Source organism: Dama dama, chromosome 12 (assembly GCF_033118175.1).
Source record: "Dama dama isolate Ldn47 chromosome 12, ASM3311817v1, whole genome shotgun sequence".
Taxonomy (NCBI): domain Eukaryota; kingdom Metazoa; phylum Chordata; class Mammalia; order Artiodactyla; family Cervidae; genus Dama; species Dama dama.
In genome coordinates, this window is record NC_083692.1 from 30,597,759 (window position 1) to 30,618,706 (window position 20,948).

General features: G+C 37.4%; 1 protein-coding gene across 1 annotated transcript in view; it reads left to right on the forward strand.

Moving 5' to 3' along the window:
* Nucleotides 1–1,506: 1,506 nt before the first annotated feature.
* The window catches only part of C12H14orf39 (chromosome 12 C14orf39 homolog), a 48,226-nt gene continuing 28,784 nt past the window's right edge, over nt 1,507–20,948 (forward strand). The window contains exons 1-6 of the mRNA XM_061158364.1: nt 1,507–1,555; nt 1,654–1,710; nt 2,739–2,865; nt 11,462–11,551; nt 19,140–19,327; nt 19,453–19,495. Coding sequence (XP_061014347.1) covers nt 1,507–1,555; nt 1,654–1,710; nt 2,739–2,865; nt 11,462–11,551; nt 19,140–19,327; nt 19,453–19,495 — 554 coding nt within the window. The remainder of the gene's footprint in view (nt 1,556–1,653; nt 1,711–2,738; nt 2,866–11,461; nt 11,552–19,139; nt 19,328–19,452; nt 19,496–20,948) is intronic.

Here is a 20,948-nt window from a genome sequence, read left to right on the forward strand (position 1 = left end):
AAATAAGTTATAAGTTATAAATAAAGTGAATTCTTTATTTCACCTTAGATATGCAAGGTCTAAGAGTATAAATTACAAAGACAGCATTTTGGAAAGAAAATATTAATGTGCATTTTATTTGAAACTAAGTAAATACCACTCTCAAAATGTTTGCTAAATGAAAATGTATTTGAATTCTTAGACTTGCTTTTCAGCGAGTTTTGAATGCTGAATGCGAAATTGAATTTTGACGATTGATTCGAGTGGTTTTTGTTGTCATGTTAAGGTTAATGTCAATTTTATTGCTGTTCTCCGAAATGCATTTTAAACAGTTATTTCACAAGCGGAATGGCTAGTCTTAGAGAAAGAAAACAATAGCTCCCGAGAGGTTCCCAAGCCTGGGTCTAGGGCTTCTGATCCCAGCAGGTCTTCTCGGGCGGCGGGATGCTTGATTCTCGCTTCGCGGGGGAGGGAGGCGTGAGCGCCTCCGCGCCGGTCTCGCGGGGAGTCGGACCTCACTTTTCAGCGCGATCTGGAGCTCCTGCGGTGGGCTTCGCGCGGCTGGGTGGGGCCGAGCGAGGTAGAGGAGGGGCTCGGGCCGGTCTGTGTGGCCATCTGCTGTCGCGTCCTCGGCTCTCGCCACCCCGAGTAGAGTGTGGGATCCGGGAAGGAAGGGTTGGCGTTCGTGTCCTAGAGGGGGTTACTGTGAGGTGGATGGGGAAGAACTGTGTGTGGCGGTTATTCCGAGGGCAGGCGGCCATGAAGGGTTTGCGGGGCTGGAGGGCCCTGTCCCCGGAGTACGACTGGAGGTTGCGTTCTGGGGGCTTTCCCGGCCCGCGGCCTCGTTTTCGGCAGCACTGCAGCCCGAGGCTTCGGGGGTCGCCGCGAGGCTGGAGTGTCGGGGACGGTCTCGGGTGAAGAGAAGCGAGTAGGCTCTGAAGGGAGTCGGCGAGCAAACTCCCCGCTTCAGAACGCGCGGCAAGAGTAGCTTTTCGACTCTGTGGTGAAGAGTGGTCCAAACCCCGCCTCAGGCGTATTTTTTTTTTAACGCCACTTGGTTGGCCAGTAAATACCTCCACTTTTAGATTCTTGGTGGTAAATTCGCAAGTGTCAAATTGCACGGTTTCTGTAGGTTTTACCTAGCTGTTGGGGAAAGAATTTCAGAGTTTTGCTACACGTAGTACTCGCGCCGAGAAAGGACATTCAGAGATACTGTTTATTGTAAAGAGCATGTCCTTTTGAGAAATCTAGGTGTCTGGGGACTCCAGAATATTCAGTGACTTATGGCACTACCATGAATAAACAATTGTGAAGTTTTAGTAATGCAACGACATTCAGTTTACTATGTATAATTGTATATATTTATTTTAATATATATAACGACATTCATTTTTTAAATACCTGCCCAGTACCGGGATGAAGGTGTCTCCCCCACCATCCACATTTTTCTGTAATAATACTGTGTCAAAGGTTTTTAGAAAATCTTTCCTTATTATTATTATTATTATTTTTAGCAAAGTGTCCAAGATGAATGACAGCCTATTTGTCAGTCTGGACAGACTTTTGCTAGAATTTGGTAGGTATAAAATGAAAATAAAGAAGTAGGTAACTATTTGTATTATCATTTGACATTTTAACAATGAAATGAAGTTACAAAAGAGTTATTTATTTTAGTTTTCCAGTATGAACAAGATATAAGTACTAAAGAAGATATAGTTCAGCGAATTAATAGTAAGTAGTTTTGCATGACAAAGATGTTTTAATTTTTAATGTTTTATAGAATATAAGATATTATGCAGTTGCTTTGTTTAGGGTAATTTATAGTTGGCATTAGAGCTCCCCCTTCTATCTAGTGACTAATAATAAGCTATTTACCCTAGCTAGTTTTTCAGTAATACATGTCTGTATTCTGTATTCAGCATTTAATTATTTTGTGTTTAGGAATTTTAAGTAGAAATCACTCATAATTACATAAAATTGAAAATATTTTTTCCTCAATACAAGTTATTTAAAATATTTGAGTAAAAAAATTTAAATATTTTTAGAAATCATCAAAAGTCAGTGGCCAGAATTAATGGATGCCACATTTTCAGGAATGCTAATTATCAAAATTAATATTATGAGTAGGATGACAAAGCAAATTATATAAATACAGTGTTTTAAGATCCTACATAAAAACTATCAAAAGAAGCTACTATCATTAATTTCTTAATAGTTCTGAAAGGTTTAATAAATTTGTTTATCTATTTTCTGCAACAAAAGAGAATAGGGTATTAAGAATTTGATTTAATTTTTTAAAGAAATTACATTTTATTTTTATCTTGTGTTTACTCACTAGTGACAAAGAAATAAGTGAATTGAAGGTATATTAAGTAATGACTTGGAATTGATTAATAGAAATTTCACATTTGTCAGAAACGAAACTCTTACATTAGTATCATGTGAATAAATGTTTACATGAACTCATAGCATAATAAGATACCATTGATCTTAGACAATTCTTAATCTAGCCCTCTTACATTAGAGATGGAACAGGGGACATCTCTCTTCAATCTCAAATAGGACTTCTTAGCTTCTGGGTCTAGGACCAAGCCTGACTGGTCCTGTACTCTTTAGGGCCCTTCCTGTCTCAAGCTTCACTTCCTGTCCTTTCTTTGGTTCTCCTTTTTTAGGTCAGTTGCCATACCTTTTTTCCTATTGTATTGTTTATTTTGAATTTATGATTTCTCCTTAAGAAAATAAATATTTCTGTTTTCTAGAATGCTTTGAAGATATTAAAGAATGCAAAGCTACTGTTTGTAAGATACATGAAACTATAAATACAACAGATGAGGAAATTGGTCATTACTGTAAACATAGTAAAGAGATCAAAGACAACTGTAGTAGGTGAGTATTTTAAAGAAACTTTCAATAATTGTCATTAGATTCTCTTATTAAGGGATATTGAGTTTATAGTTGAAGACACTGTTGCTGGAAAGTAGTATTTTGTATTAGGAAAATGATGAATCAAGTCTTCAATTTCCTTGTTATAAGACATTGTAAAACAGATAACAGAAGGTTCAAAAGAAGGAAGTAAATGTTGTAAGTGAAGTGAAAGTTGCTCAATTGTGTCTGACTCTTTGTGACTTCATGGACTATACAGTCCATGGAATTCTCCAGGCCAGAATACTGGAGTGGGTAACCATTCCCTTCTCCAGGGGATCTTCCCAGCCCAGAGATTGAACCCAGGGCTCCTGCATTGCTGGCAGATTCTTTACCAGCTGAGCCACAAAGGAAGCCCAAGAATACTGGAGTGGGTAGCCTATCCCTTTTCCAGGGGATCTTTCTCACCCAGGAATTGAACCAGGTCTCCTGCTTTGCAGGCGGATTCTTTACCAACTGAGCTATCAGGGAAGCCCTAAGATCTCTCTAATTCAAATCAGTTAGTCTAAATACAGTATTTTATATAATCTAGGCTCAGTATAGAAAATTCCTATTAGATAAATAGATCTAAAATAATTTTCATCTTTGAATTTTCAAGATCTTTTTGTCTAAGGGAACTAGCCTAAAATTAGTAGCTTTTCAAAATAAAACTATTTAGTATCTTAATTCTTTCAGTATAGTCTCACATCCTATTCTAATAGTTATATCTATTAATATTATTTAAGACAAACATTTTGAAGCAAAGATTTTTTTTTTTACAAAGACTTGTTAATGGAACCTAATTATATGATCAGGTACTTACAAAAATAAAGTGTGTTAGCTTCCTGTAATATTTAATTTTATGTGGGCCACCGTCTTTGTATTAAGTATTATACAAGAATCATTTCATGGGGTCGCAGAGTCGGACATGACTGAGCGACTGAACTGAACTGAACTGAAGAATCATACCTGTTTTAAAATGTTTTGTTATTTGAAAATTTCATAAGCTTTTTGGTTTCCCTTATTACTTTTTTTATAGTTGTTTTAAACAAGAGTGACACATGCCTAGTATAAAAATTCAGAGTACACAAATATATGGAGTAAAAAGTCTCTCTGTCTGTAGTCCCCACCCCCACCCTGTCCTCTTTCTTATAGGTAATCACTGTTAACAGTGAGTACCCTTTCAAACCTTTTAAAATATACATTCAACACCATTACTACATATGCTTATTTATATATCTACCTGTATTTCTGACTTCCCTTGTCTCAAAAATGCAATCATACAGTATTTATTTTTCAACTTGTTTTTAAAATTTAACAATATGTAATGTAAATGGTACAATACATGTGATGATTGTGTATAGATTTTATTCTTTTTCTTTTAACAGCTCCATAGTATTTTATAGTATTGATGCATCCTAAGTTACTTAACCATTCCCCTATTAATACACATTTTGGCTATTTACAGTTATTTCCTATTATAGGCACTATATACAGGTCTCCTTCCATATTTCTAGAACTGCTGCTATAGAATGAACTCCTGGAAATGGCATTGCTAGATCAGAGAGTATGCATGTTTAAATATTTGATAAGTAATGCTAAACTTCTCTCCAAAAAAATTATACTAATTTATACTTTCACCAACAATATATGAGAGTTTCTATTCCTCACAACCTTGCTAACACTGAAATTATCAATGTTTAAATTTTTTTTTTTGGCAGTATCATTAACAAAACACTATGTACTATTCAACTTTTTCTTTGAGGTATACTGCAGTAGGTTTTACCAGTGGTTTCCCTCAATTAGCTGCAATGGGTTCTAGAAAATTATTGGCAGTTTCTCCTTAGAACCTACTGTATTCAAGATGTACTTCATACAAGATTATTCTCTGCTGTGTTCTGAGGACAGTTGATTTTAATGCACAAATACCTCTAGTTCATGATTTCAGCTTGTGGCTAAGCAATTTAAATGTGAAATATGAATTCATGAAAGTATTAGAAGAAAATATAGGTGACTACAATCTTTGAGAGAAGAAGATCTTTCTGTGTCAAAAAAGGTAGAAATCACATTGGAAACAATGGTTAAATATGATACATAGAAATTAAAAAGAAAAACACCTCAAATTGATACAAAAAGCAAAAAGATAAAGTAGAAAAATGTCAAAGAAGGGTTAATTTTCAAAATATAAAGTGCTTGTAGAAATTAGTAATAAAGGGCCAAAGCCCCATTAGAAAAAATCAGTAAAGATGGTAAATAAGTAAATACCAAAATGGAGAAATGTATGTCTAATGAACATGTGAACAAATGCTCAATATTACTAATAATCAAAGACATCCAAATTGAAACAATAATATTACATTTTATACATTATTTTGCCTTTAAGTTTTATAGAAATTTAAAGAAGGTTAATACCCGGTATTGGCCAGGAAATAAGAAAATCACCTTGCTTACACAGTGTAAGAATATGTTGTTGTTGTTCAGTCACTCAGTCATGTCCGACTCTTTGCAACCCCATAGACTGCAGCGCGCCAGGCTTCCCTATCCTTCACCATCTCCTGGAACTTGCTTAAACTTATGTCCATTGAGTTAGTGATGCCGTCAACCATCTTGTCCTTTGTTATCCCTTTCACCTCCTGTCTTCAGTCTTTCCCAGCATCCCAAGAGTCATCTCTTCACATCAGGTGGCCAAGGTATTGGAGCTTCAGCCTCAGTTCTTCCAGTGAATACTCTGGATTGATTTGCTTTAGGATCGACTGGTTGATCTCCTTTCTGTCCAAGGGACTTTCAAGAGTCTTCTCCAACACCACGGTTGAGGCATCAATTCTTCAATGCTCAGCCTTCTTTATGGTCCAGCTCTCACATCCATACATGTCTACTAGAAAAACCATAGCCTTGACTAGACAGACCTTTGTTGGCAAAGTAATGTCTCTGCTTTTTAATATGCTGTCTAGGTTGGTCATAGTTTTTCTTCCAAGGAGCAAGTGTCTTTTAATTTCATGGCTGCAGTCACCATCTGCAGTGATTTTGGAGCCCAAGAAAATAAAGTCTGTCACTGTTTTCATTGTTTCCCTATCTATTTGCCATGAAGTAGTGGGACCAGATGCCGTGATCTTCATTTTTTGGATGTTGAGTTTTAAGCCAGCTTTTTCACCCTTCTCTTTCACTTTCATCAAGAGGCTCTTTAGTTCCTCTTTGCTTTCTGCCATAAGGTTGGTGTCATCTGCATATCTGAGGTTATTGATATTTCTTCCTGCAATCTTAATTCCAACTTGTGTTTCATCCAGCTCGTCATTCCCAGTGAGGTACTCTGCATATAAGTTAAATAAACATGGTGATAATATACAGCCTTGATGTTCTGCATTCCCAATTTTAAACCAGTCCATTATTCCATGTGTGGTTCTAACTGTTGCCTCTTGACTTGCATACAGGTTTTGCAGGAGGCAGGTAAGGTGATCTGGTATTCCCATCTTTTAAGATTTTTTCACAGTTTGTTGTGATCTACACAGTCAAAGGCTTTTAGCATAGTCGATGAACCAGAAGTAGATGTTTTTCTGGAACTCTCTTGCTTTTTCAATAATCCAACGGACGTTGGCAATTTGACCTCTGGTTCCTCTGCCTTTTCTAAATCCAGCTTGAACATCAGGAAGTTCCCGGTTCATGTACTGTTGAAGCCTTGCTTGAATTTTGAGCATTATTTTGCTGGTGTGTGAGATGAGTGCAATTGTGTAGTAGTTTGAGCATTCTTTGTCATTGCCTTTCTTTGGGATTGGAATGAAAACTGACATTTTCCAGTCCTGTGGCCACTGCTGAGTTTTCCAAATTTTCTGGCATATTGAGTGTAGCATTGATCACAGCATCATCTTTAAGAATCATCTTTGAGGAATTCAACTGGAATTTCCAACACCTCCACTAGCTTTGTTTGTAGGGATGCTTCCTAAGGTCCACTTGACTTCACATTCCAGGATGTCTGGCTCTAGGTTAGTGATCACACCATTGTGGTTATCTGGGTCATTAAGATCTTTTTTGTATAATTCTTCTGTGTATTCTTGCCACTTCTTAATATCTTCTGCTTCTGTTAGGTCCATACCATTTTTGTCCTTTATTGTGTCCATCTTTGCATGAAGTATTCCCTTGATATCTCTAGTTTTTTTGAAGATATCTCTAATCTTTCCCATTCTATTGTTTTCCTCTATTTCTTTGCATTGATCTCTTAGGAAAGCTTTCTTATCTCTCCTTGCTATTCTTTGGAACTCTGCATTCAGATGGATATATCTTTTCCTTTCTCCTTTGCCTTTCTCTTCTCTTCTTTTCTCAGCTATTTGGAGGGCCTCCTCAGACAACCATTTTGCCTTTTTGCATTTCTTTTTCTTGGAGATGGTCTTGATCACTGCCCCCTGTACAATGTTATGAGCCTCCATCTATAGTTTTTCAGGCATTCTGTCTATCAAATCTAATCCCTTGAATCTATTTTTCACTTCCACTGTATAATGGTAAGGGATTTGATTTAGGTCATACCTGAATTGTGCCTAGTGGTTTTTCCCACTTTCTTCAATTTAAGTCTCAATTTGGCACTAAGGAGTTCATGATCTGAGCCATAGTCAACTCCTGGTCTTGTTTTTGCTGACTGTATAGAGCTTGTCCATCTTTGGCTGCAAAGAATATAATCAATCTGATTTCAGTATCGATCATCTGGTGATGTCCATGTGTAGTCGTCTCTTGTGTTGTTGGAAGAGGGTGTTTGCTATGACCGGTGCATTCTCTTGGCAAAACTCTGTTAGCCTTTGCTCTGCTTCATTTTGTACACTAAGGCCAAACTTGCCTGTTACTTCTTGACTTCCTGCTTTTGCATTCCAGTCCCCTATGATGAAAAGGACATCTTTTTTTGGTGTTAGTTCTAGAAGTTCTTGTAGGTCATCATAGAACTGTTCAACTTTAGCTTCTTCAGCATTAGTGATTGGGGCATAGACTTGGATTACTGTGCTATTCAATGGTTTGCCTTGAAAACGAATGGAGATCATTCTGTCATTTTTGAGATTGCACCCAAGTACTGCATTTCAGGCTCTCTTGTTAACTATGAGGGCTACTCCATTTCTCCTAAGGGATTCTTGCCCACAGTAGTAGATGTAATGGTCATCTGAATTAAATTCACCCATTCCAGTACATTTTAGTTTACTGATTCCTAAAATGTTGATGTTCATTCTTGCCATCTCTTGCTTGACCACTTCCAATTTAACTTGATTCATGGTCCTAACATTCCAGGTTGCTATGCAGCACTGTTTTTTATAGCTTCAGACTTTATCTTTACCACCAGACATATCCACAACTGGGCATTGTTTCCACTTTGGCTCAGTCTCTTCATTCCTTTTGGAGCTATTTCTTCCCTCTTCTCCAGTAGCATATTGGGCACCTACCCACCTGGGAAGTTCATCTTTCAGTGTCATATCATTTTGCCTTTTCCTACTGTCATGGGGTTGTCAAGGTAAGAATGCTGAAGTGGTTTGCCATTTCCTTCTCCAGTGGACTGAACTCTCCACCATGACCAGTCTGTCTTGGGTGGCCCTACATGGCATGGCTCATAGTTTCATTGGGTTAGACACAGCTGTGATCCATGTGATCAGTTTGATTAGTTTTCTGTGATTGTGATTTTCATTCTATCTGCCCTCTGGTGGATAAGGATAAAAGGCTTGTGGAAGCTCCCTGATTAGAGTTACTGGCTCTGGGGCAAACAGGTCTTGCTCTGATGGGCAAGGCCATGCTCAGTAGATTTTTAATCCAATTTTCTGCTGATGGATGGGGCTGTGTTCCCTCCCTGTAGTTTGGCCTGAGGCCACACTATGGTAGGGCCATATGTAGGCCCTATACACTGTAGGAATGTATAAAATATATTAAAAAAAATACAATGTAGGAATATACACTGGTGTATACCTTTTGGATGACATATCTGCATACTTTAAAGACTTTAAAAATAAGCATGACTTTTGATTAAATGGTACCATTTCTGATCATTTTTTGTAAGGAAATAGGTATTTTCTCAAAGATATAATGTACAACTACATATTTATATCAACCTTTTTATGATAGGAAAACATTGGAAGCAACTCAGTGTTCAATATTAGGTAATAGTTTAAATGAATTTTGGTACATCCATATGAATGAACAGTAAACAGTCTATTAATTTATGCTATATGTCAATATTTATTGACATGAAATGTGTTAACAGTATATTACAAATTGAACAAAGTGTTGAAACAGCATTCATAGAATGAACTCAGTGTAGTAATTGTGTATTTATGTATGTGTAATTAGAACAAGTCTAGACATATGTACATCAAAATGCTTATAATGAGTATCTTTTCAGTGAACATACAGTTCTAACAGAATTTTAAAAATATTCAGAATGTATGTATATATAACCCTTGATCTTATAATTCCATTTTGAAAAATATTGTCTAAGGAAATGATTGAAAACTCAGGCAAACATTTAAGTACAAGTTCTTAAGAGAAACTTAGACTAACTAAAGTGGCTAACAATATTGGAATGAGTAATATGTTGTATTTATTAAAACCTTTACAGTGAATTCTTAGTGACAAAGAAAATGTATATAGTTTAAAAGTAAGTGATAAAGGTGAATATGTTGTATATGTGAATATGATCTCAAATATGTTAAATTATATGTGTCTGCTTGTGAATGCTAATCGCTTCACTCATGTCTGACTCTAGGCGACCCTATGGACTGTAGTTCGCCAGACTCCTCTGTCCATGGGGATTCTCTAGGCAAGAATACTAGAGGGGGTTGCCATGCCCTTCTCCATGGTATCTTTCCAACCCAGGGATCAAACCCTCATCTCTTATGTCTCCTGCATAGGCAGGTGGGTTCTTTACCACTAGCACCACCTGGGAAGCCCTGTTTCTAGTAAAATCTGGAAGTAAATTATTGAAATATTAGTGGTTATTATTCAGTGTTGAGAATATGGATGATAATTATTTTCTTATGTATACATTTGTGCTTCCAAGGTGGGTATGAGTACTTTTTGAATCTGAAAAATAAAAAAGATTAGAAAAGATCTGGAGGAAATATTTGAACAATACTTAGAATGTAAGCTGCAGTGACATATGCTTAATTTTAGATTTTTTACATAGGCAACATCTTTCCAGTCATGTAATAAAAACAAATGTGTAAGCAGAATATTCATTTTATCCTTACTGTGTGATTTTATAATTCATTTTGGTCTAGTTTCTTTCAAATTCAGAAGGGTGTAAGTTTCTAAATTTCAAAGGAGAAAAAAGCCTCCCTTTATCCCTTATGCTAGCCCTGCTTATTTAACTTATATGCAGAGTACATCATGCAAAATGCTGGGTTGGATGAATCACATGCTGGAATCAAGATTTCCAGGAGAAATAGCAACAACCTCAGATATGCAGATGATACCACTCTAATGGCAGAAAGTGAAGAGGAACTAAAAAGTCTCTTGATGAGGGTGAAAGAGGAGAGTGAAAAAGCTGGCTTAAAACTCAGCATTCAAAAAACTAAGATCATGGTACCTGATCCCATCTCTTCATGGCAAATACAAGGGGTAAAAGTGGAAGCAGTGACAGATTTTCTTTTCTTGGGCTCCAAAGTCACTGCAGACAGTGACAGGTGCTGCCATGAAATTAAAAGACACTTGCTCATTGAAAGCTATGACAAACATAAACAGTATATTAAAAAATGGAGACATCACTTTGTCTACAAAAATCTGTAGAGTCCGTTTTTCAGTAGTCATGTACGGATGTGAGAGTTGGTCCATAAAAAAGACTGAGCACCAAAGAATTGATGCTTTGAAATTGTGCTGGAGAAGACTCTTGAAGCAAGCTGTATGGATTGCAAGGAGATCAAACCCATCAATCCCAGAGGAAATTGACCCTGAATATTCATCGGAGGGACTGATGCTGGAGCTGAAGCTCCAATACTTTGACCACCTGATGTGAAGAGCCAACTCACTGGAAAAGACTCTGATGCTGGGAAACTTGAAGGCAAAAGGAGAAGGGAGTGGCATAGGATGAGATGGTTAGATAGCATCACTGACTCAGTGGGCATGAATTTGAGCAAACTCTGGGAGATAGTAAAATAAGGGGAGCCTGGAATGCTGCAGTTCATGGGGTCGCAAAGAGTTGGTTATGACTTAGCGACTGAACAGCAACAACTCTATAAATATTTACTCCAGTAGAATTTCTTAACTAAGATCTTATAAGTATGATGAGAAAGATAGCCTGATGCCAACGCTCAACACAATATAGAGTGTGGCAGAGTATATTACAGAGATGTCATAGCAATATACAGTCCAGGCATGTCACATTTGTTCCTTCCCTAGTCATGGTTCCCAAACAAACTTTATGTAAAAATTAGTGGATGTTGATATTCAAACATGTATACAATTGCATGTATGGTCATAGTGGTGATGATGGGAGATGGGAATGTTTTTCTTGATGTAAGCTTATTTTCTCCAAGAAAGGAAAGATTGTTTAAGTGGTTACATTCATTTTTATTATTTCTTCAATTTATTATTCTGAGATGCTAATTACAGTATTTTTTTTCCATAGCTGGAAGCCAACATGTGATGTATTTCATAAACATGAAGACTACATGCAGGAGCAATTTATTATTTATCAAGAAACTATTGAAAAAGACAAGTACAGTATAAATATTAATTTAAGCTTATCAATTCTATAAGTTAGTTTTAATAAGACATTATTTGTAAAAATATTAATTGAAAAATGTACACAAAATTTTTTAAAAGTAAATCCAGTGTTTTGAACTCTTTGGTCGTCATTGTTGGCCTACCTATTTGTTATAAAGCTCTTTCCAACCTTGGATATATTTAAACATGTCCTTAACATAGTAGCTATCAGTAGCAATAAAAAGGAGAGTGCTTCAATTAATGTTTTTTATGACCAAGTTGCTATAGTCAAACACCTTAGGGAGTAGTTAGTTATAAAGTTAGCTGATGAGAAAATTGGAATATTGGCTTTTAAAGGGTATTTTTATATAAAATTTGTGTTTTTCAGTTGTTTACTGGGATATTATATTCTGATGGAGAAATATTAATATTTGTGTGGGTTTATTGTGTATTAAATCACTTGGTTTGGGGGATTAAATGTAGTTAGTGAATATAATGAAACAAAGTGAGGACCTTGGAACACATTATATAATAATTTCACTTAATTTAAAAAATTGAAATGTTTTTATTTTTAACATAATTGGATAAGAACAGTATAAATTTTATTTTTAATTTGTATTTTTTTCTTACTATTTTCCCCCCAGATTTATTGAGGTATAATTGATGTATGACTTAGTGGTTTTCCTTATTTTCTTCAATTTAAGTCTGAATTTTTCAGTAAGGAGCTCAAGATCTGAGCCACAGTCAACTCCAGGTCTTATTTTTGCTGACTGTATAGAGTTTCTCCATCTTCGACTGCAAAGAATAGAATCAATTTTGGCATTGACCATTTGGTGATATTCACGTGTAGAATTGTCTGTTGTGTTGTTGGAAGACAGTGTTTGCTATGACTAGTGTGTTCTCTTAACAAAACTCTGTTAGCCTTTGCCCTACTTCATTTTGTATTCCAGGGCCAAGCTTGCCTGTTACTGCAAGTATCTCTTAACTTCCTACTTTTGCATTCCAATCCTCTGTGATGAAAAGGACATCTATTTTTGGTGTTAGTTCTAGAAGGTGTTGTATGTCTTTACAGAACCGGTCAACTTCAGCTTCTTCAGCCTTACTGGTTGGGGCGTAGACTTGGATTACTGTGATGTTGAATGGTTTGCCATGGAAATGAATGGAGATCATTCTGTTGTTTTTGAGATTGCACCCAAGGACTGCGTTTTGGTACCCAAGTACTGGCCCAAGTACTGCCCCAACCACTAAGGCTGAAGAAGCTGAAGTTGACTGGTTCTGTGAAGACATACAACACCTTCCAGTTTTGCCAAGAGAATGCACTGGTCATAGAAAAGACCCTCTCCCAACAACACAAGAGAAAACGTTACACATGGACATCACCAGATGGTCAATACCGAAATCAGATTGATTATATTCTTTGAAGCCAAAGATGGACAAGCTCTATACAGTCAGCAAAAACAAGAACGGGAGCTGACTGTGGCTAAGATCATGAACTCCTTATTGCCAAATTCAGACTTAAATTGAAGAAAGTAGGGAAAATCATTAGACCATTCAGGTATGACCTAAATCAAATCCCTTGCAGTTATACAATGGAAGTGAGAAATAGATTCAAGGGATTAGATCTGACAGACTGCCTGAAGAACTATGGATGGAGGTTCATAACATTGTATAGGAGACAGGGATCAAGACCATTTCCAAGAAAAAGAAATGCAAAAAAGCAAAATGGCTGTCTGAGGAGGCCTTACATATAGCTGTGAAAAGAAGAGAAGTGAAAACCAAAGGAGAAAAGGAAAGATACACCCATTTGAATGCAGAGTTCCAAAGAATAGCAAGGAGAGATAAGAAAGCCTTCCTCAATGATCTGTGCAAAGATATAGAGGAAGACAATAGAATGGGAAAGACTAGAGATCTCTTCGAGAAAATTAGAGCTACCAAGGGAACAATAACCTCAGATATGCAGATGACACCACCCTTATGACAGAAAGTGAAGAGGAACTAAAAAGCCTCTTGATGAAAATGAAACAGGAGAGTGAAAAAGTTGGTTTAAAACTCAACATTCAGAAATCTAAGATCATGTCATCCGGTCCCATTGCTTCATGGGAAATAGATGGGGAAACAGTGGAAACAGTGTCAGACTATTTTTGGGGGCTCCAAAATCACAGCAGATGGTGATTGCAGCCATGAAATTAAAAGACTCTTACTCCTTGGAAGGAAAGTTATGACCAGCCTAGATAGCATATTAAAAAGCAGAGACATTACTTTGCCAACAAAGGTCCGTCTAGTCAAGGCTTTGGTTTTTTCAGTGGTCGTGTATGGATGTGAGAGTTGGACTGTGAAGAAAGCTGAGCGCCGAAGAATTGATGCTTTTGAAGTGTGGTGTTGGAGAAGACTCTTGAGAGTCCCTTGGACTGCAAGCAGATCCAACCAGTCCATCCTAAAGGAGATCAGTCCTGGGTGTTCATTGGAAGAACCGATGCTGAGCTGAAACTCCAATACTTTGGCCACCTCTTACAAAGAGTTGACTCATTGGAAAAGACCCTGATGCTGGGAGGGATTGGGGGCAGGAGGAGAAAGGGACGACAGAGGATGAGATGGCTGGATGGCATCACCGACTCAGTGGACATGAGTTTGAGTAAACTCCGGGAGTTGGTGATGGACAGGGAGGCCTGGCGTGCTGTGATACATGGGGTCGCAAAGAGTTGGACATGACTGAGCGACTCAACTGAAGGGAACATTTAATGCAAAGATGGGCACAATAAAGGACAGAAATGGTATGGATCTAACAGAAGCAGAAGATATTAAGAAGAGGTGGCAAGAATACAAAGAAGAACTATTCAAGAAAGATCTTCATGACCCAGGTAATCATGATGGTATGATCACTCACCTAGGGCCAGACATCCTGAAATGTGAAGTCAAATGGGCCTTAGGAAGATCACTACAAACAAAGCTAGTGGAGGTGATGAAATTCCAGTTGAGCTATTTCAAATCCTAAAACATGCTGTGAAAGTGCTGCACTCAATATGCCAGCAAATTTGGAAAACTCAGCAGTGGCCACAGGACTGGAAAAGGTCAGTTTTCATTCCAATCCCAAAGAAAGGCAATGCCAAAGAATGTTCAAACTACTGCACAATTGCACTCATCTCACACGCTAGTAAAGTAAAGCTCAAAATTCTCCAAGCCAGGCTTCAATAATACGTGAACCGTGAACTTCCAGATGCTCAAGCTGGATTTAGAAAAGGCAGAGGAACCAGAGATAAAATTGCCAACATCCGTTAGATTATTGAAAAAGCAAGAGAGTTCCAGAAAAACATCTACTTCTGCTTTATTGACTATGCCAAAGCCTTTGACTGTGTGGATCACCACAAACTGTGGAAAATTCTTAAGGAGATGGTAATACTAGACCACCTGACCTGCCTCTTGAGACGTCTGTATGCAGGTCAGGAAGCAACAGTTAGAACTGGACATGGAACAACAGACTGGTTCCAAATAGGGAAAGGAGTACATCAAGGCTGTATATTGTCACCCTGCTTATTTAGCATCTATGCAGAGGATATCACGAGAAACGCTGGGCTGGATGAAGCACAAGCTGGAATCAAGATTGCTGGGAGAAATATCAATAACCTCAGATATGCATATGACACCACCCTTATGACAGAAAGCAAAGAAGAACTAAAGAGCCTCATGATGAAAGTGAAAGTGGAGAGTGAACAAGTTGGCTTAAAACTCAACATTCAGAAAACTAATATCATGGCATCTGGTCCCATCACTTCATGGCAAATAGATGAGGAAACAGTGGAAACAGTGACAGACTTTATTTTGGGGGGCTCCAAAATCACTGCAGATGATTTCATGACTGCAGCCATGAAATTAAAGAACGCTTGCTCCTTGGAAGAAAATTTATGACCAACCTAGATAGCATATTAAAAAGCAGAGACATTACTTTGCCAACAAAGGTCCATCTAGTCAAAGCTATGTTTTTTCCAGTGGTCATGTATGGATGTGAGAGTTGGACTATAAAGAAAGCTGAGCACTGAAGAATTGATGCTTTTGAAGTGTGGTGTTGGAGAAGACTCTTGAGAGTCCCTTGGACTGCAAGGAGATCCAACCAGTCCATCCTAAAGGAGATCATTTCATCTGAATTAAATTCACCCATTCCAGTCCATTTTAGTTTGCTGACTCTTAAAATGTTGATGTTCACTCTTGCCATCTCCTGTTTGACTACATCCCATTTACCTTAATTTGTGGAGCTAACATTCCAGGTTTCTGTGCAATATTGTTCTTTACAGTATCGAGATTTATTTTCACCATCAGTCACATCCACAACTGAGTGCTAATTCTGCTTTCCCCAACCACTTCATTCTTTCTAGAGCCATTAGTAATTGTTCATTGCTCTTCCCCAGTTGAATATTGGACGTCTTCCAACCTGGGGGAGTCAACTTCCGATGTCATATCTTTTTGTCTCTTCATACTGTTCATTGGGTTCTCACAGGAGGAATACTGGAGTGGTTTGCCATTTCCTGTGGTCCACATTTTGTCAGAACTCTTCACTGTGATGCATCTATCTTGGGTGGCCCTGCACAGCATGGCTGATAGCTCCACTGAGTTATGCCAGCCCTTTCCCACAACAAAGCTATGATCTATGAAGGGATGAGGCACATAAGTGTGCTCACAAATTCACGTGCATGAGAACCTGCCCAAGCCTCACCCCCATGCTAAAGTGGGAGTGCAGATAATTGGCTCAGATTTCAGTCCTCCTTCAGGAGCAGTGGTTACTTGGTAATCTTCCTTGTAGCTTTAATTGAGACCTTCTGCAGGCTTTAAGTAGGCATTCTATAAGAATCATATTACCTGTAGATGTAGTTTTGTTGTGTTTGTGGAAAGAAATGAGCTCCCTGTCCCCCTACTCTGCCATCTTTTTCTTCTCTCAAGAATATGGTTTTTGCAGTGAACCTGGATTGAACATGTTCAATGTTGTAGGTGAGACTTGGCAAAATTTTTTTGGTAAAGAGCCCGATAGTAAATGTTCTAAGCTTTTTAAATGTTAAAGTGTTTGTCACAGTTACTCCAGTCTGGTATTTTGGTATAAGAGCAACTTTAGGCAATATGTAAGTATTGTGTTCTAATAAAACTTTATTTATGGACATTTCATTAATTTTGATCTGTCATGAAGTATTATTCTTTTGATTTTTAAAAATAATTTAAAAATGTAAAAATTGTTCTTAGCTCATAGACTGTACAAAAACAGGTAGCAGGTTAGATTTGGACCATAGATCATAGTAACTGACTAGTCTTGTAGATCAAGCAAAGTTTGAGTAAGAAGGAAGAGTTAATATCTTTTTTTGCAAGAATGACCATCTCACTCAAGACTGGTTCTTAAAGAGATGACCATTCATCTCTACCTGAGCTGTACTGGAGGAGTTCCCCCAAACTGTGCTGAAATTTTCTTATAAAACAGTTGTGGAGTATGCAAGAAGGATTGTGAACCCAAAATTCTGTCACATAGAATGTGATAATCATAGCTTAGAAAACTGAAGGAGATTTAAAGGCATAGTTATAAAGGTAGCTGAACTGGGAAGAATAGAGATTTAGAACTCAGGGAGGATAGAGATTCAAGAAGTCATCAAAAGAACCAGGTTCTGCATTGTCATGTAGAATGAGAAGTGAAAAGAGATCACTGAGTTGGACAAATTAGATCATTGGTATCCTTCGGAAGGGTAGATTCATTAGAATGGTGGAAGTAGATTTTTAATTGAAGAGGATTAAGAAGAACTGTACAAAAAGATCTTCACGACCCAGATAATAACGATGGTGTGATCACTCACCTAGAGCCAGACATCCTGAAATGTGAAGTCAAATGGGCCTTAGGAAGATCACTACAAACAAAGCTAGTGGAGGTGATGGAATTCCATTTGAGCTATTTCAAATCCTGAAAGATGATGATGATGTGAAAGTGCTGTACACAATATACCAGCAAATTTGGAAAACTCAGCAGTGGCCACAGGACTGGAAAAGGTCAGTTTTCATTCCAATCCCAAAGAAAGGCAATGCCAAAGAATGTTCAAACTACTGCACAATTGCACTCATCTCACACGCTAGTAAAGTAAAGCTCAAAATTCTCCAAGCCAGGCTTTAATAGCACATGAACCGTGAACTTTGAGATGTTCAAGCTGGTTTAGAAAAGGCAGAGGAACCAGAGATCAAATTGCCAACATCCGCTGGATCGTCAAAAAAGCAAGAGAGTTCCAGAAAAACATCTATTTCTGCTTTATTGACTATGCCAAAGTCTTTGACTGTGTGGTTCACAATAAACTGTGGAAAATTCTGGAAGAGATGGGAATACCAGACCACCTGACCTGCCTCTTGAGAAACCTGTATGCAGGTCAGGAAGCAACAGTTAGAACTGGACATGGAACAACAGACTGGTTCCAAATAGGGAAAGGAGTACATCAAGGCTGTATATTGTCACCCTGCTTATTTAACTTATATACAGAGTACATCATGAGAAATGCTGGACTGGAAGAAGCACAAGCTGGAATTAAGATTTCTGGGAGAAATATCAATAACCTCAGATATGCATATGACACCACCCTTATGGCAGAAAGTAAAGAGGAACTAAAGAGCCTCTTGATGAAAGTGAAAGAGGAGAGTGAAAAAAAAAAGAAAGTGAAAGAGGAGAGTGAACAAGTTGGCTTAAAACTCAACATTCAGAAAACTAAGATCATGGCATCTGGTCCCATCACTTCACGGCAAATAGATGGGGAAACAGTGGAAACAGTGTTAGACTTTATTTTTTTGGGCTCCAAAATCACTGCAGATGGTGACTGCAGCCATGAAATTAAAAGACTCTTACTCCTTGGAAGGAAAGTTATGACCAACCTAGATAGCATATTAAAAAGCAGAGGCATTACTTTGCCAACAAAGGTCTGTCTAGCCAAGGCTTTGGTTTTTCCAGTGGTCATGTATGGATGTGAGAGTTGAACTGTGAAGAAAGTTGAGCACCAAAAAATTGATGCTTTTGAAGTGTGGTGTTGGAGAAGACTCTTGAGAGTCCCTTGTACTGCAAGGAGATCCAGCCAGTCTATCCTAAAGGAGATCAGTCCTGGGTGTTCACTGGAAGGACTGATGCTGAAGCTGAAACTCCACTACTTTGGCCACCTCTTACAAAGAGTTGACTCATTGGAAAAGACCCTGATGCTGGGAGGGATTGGGGGCAGGAGGAGAAGGGGACGACAGAGGATGAGATGGCTGGATGGCATCACGGACTCGATGGGTATGAGTTTGAGTAAACTCCGGGAGTTGGTGATGGACAGGGAGGCCTGGCATGCCTGCGATTCATGGGGTCGCAAAGAGTTGGACAGGACTGAGCAGCTGAACTGAACTGAAGGAGTGAGTAACTCAGGTAATGAAGAATAAGAGTAGAGAATTGAAAAGTTTAATAGAGTTAAGAAAAGTTTAAAGGGCAGACAGTATTGAGTGAAGCAAAAATAAGTAGATTTTTAGCTTGTCTTTTATGCTTAATTTAGTAGTTTTTAACAAGTGATTTTAGAAAGTTTTTAGATACACTTTTGTTACATTGACATAATTTCTTTTAATTTTAACAGAAAAATATACCATGGTTATATATGTCAGTATAAAGATGTTTTAAAGCAATACCAACTAAAATACTCAGAAACACCCCTCTCACATGAATATTATGAGAAGAAAAGAGAATATGAAGAAATTAAAAACAGAGTGTTGGCATGTACTGAACAACTGAAGATGAATGAAAATATTTTTATGGAATTTTTAGGTATTAATTTTTTTATACATACTGTTTGATACATACATATTTTTGATACATACTGTTTTACTAACATTATCCTTGTAGTGAATAGAATATAATAAATCAATCTAAAATATGGTTTTGTTTTTCAGTGCCTGCTCCCTTTCCATCACTTACCAGTTGGACACTACATATGTATCCACAGTAGTATTTCTACTTGGAATTTTTATTTGATAAGTATTGTTTCTGTGTTTCCCTGTGACTATTACATTGATTTGGGTTTTTGTTTAATTAAAAAATTAAGAGATTACTTTAAAGATCATCTGGAATTAGTTTTCATATATGTGCATGTCATCAAAAGCAATAAGTTTTAATGCAAATAAAGTGGTATATGTACTTGTCTTTAAGTGGCATAACTTAGCAACCAAACCAATGAAAAAGTTATTTTGCTTTGTCTTACCAAAGAGTTTCAATTAAATCAGTTGATTATTTCCTATTAGGATGGAAGATGTTAAAGAGGTGAGTCACAGTTTATTGGGTATCTACATTGTGCTGGGAAGTACTCAAGAAGATACAGAGCTTTCTTATAAGGAGCTCACAGTTTGGTAGAGGAAACAAACATATAAATGAGTAATTCTAATGCAGTGGCATTGTATTAGATGCTTAAGTAATTTTTAATTGGTCTAAGTCTCATCTGTTTGTCAAGGAGATCTCCCATGATGAACTTGGAACTTTAATCCTCTTCCAACCTCTACAATCCTTCATATGCTTTCCTATCAGATTATAACTCCACTGTTTGTGCTAAGTCTTCTTTATCCCTGCATTCTACCTTGCTTCATCCTAAATCATCCTTTTAACTCCTTTGCTGTTTGCTCTCTTCATGTTTGGGTTTTAGCTTGTTCTGTACTTAGTTGTTCATTTGCTGCTGATCTAATACATTGCCACTACAATAGAATTACTTGTTTGCATGTCCCTTTCCTCTACTAAACTGGGAGTGTTTTAGTTTTCAGTGGGGAGAGGCAGAGGTTGGTGGTAGATGCAGAAGGCACAGCAGGGGTTTAGGGACTTGGATTGTAGAAACGGATGAGACATAAGACTGACAGACATGAAGAGGTGATGAAGGTGGGGAGAGTTGAAGACTAGGAGTTACATGTCTATATCTAAAAAATTTAAATTGATATTATAACAGCATAGTGTTATAATTAATGTTCATTTGAAATTTTATATTCTAGCATATAAATCATAAATTTTAGTGAAATAGGAAAGGTCTGGCAAAGATTTTCTCTGGAGTTCTTGTTCATTAGCACTGTTCTATACATTTAAAAATTTTCCTAATGGATTTCAGAGTAACTTAGGAAATTGTAGAAACTAGTAATCATGCAGAATGTTTGTTAGCAGCTGAGAGATTCTCTACTTCAAATTGAGTGTAAATCTAGTTCAAGCAGAAAGTTCAAACAGAAGATATAGCTCTCTTTTGAGTTCTGGTGCACAGATAGACCATAAAGAGCAAGAAAAGGAAGATTGAGTGGATTCATAATGTTGATCTTGGAACAAATAAATTATAGAAACTGAAGCAGTTAAGTTTGGACTTGATTATGTTCATCATGCCAAATGACATGATAAACTTGGGTAAAAAATAAAAGTAAAA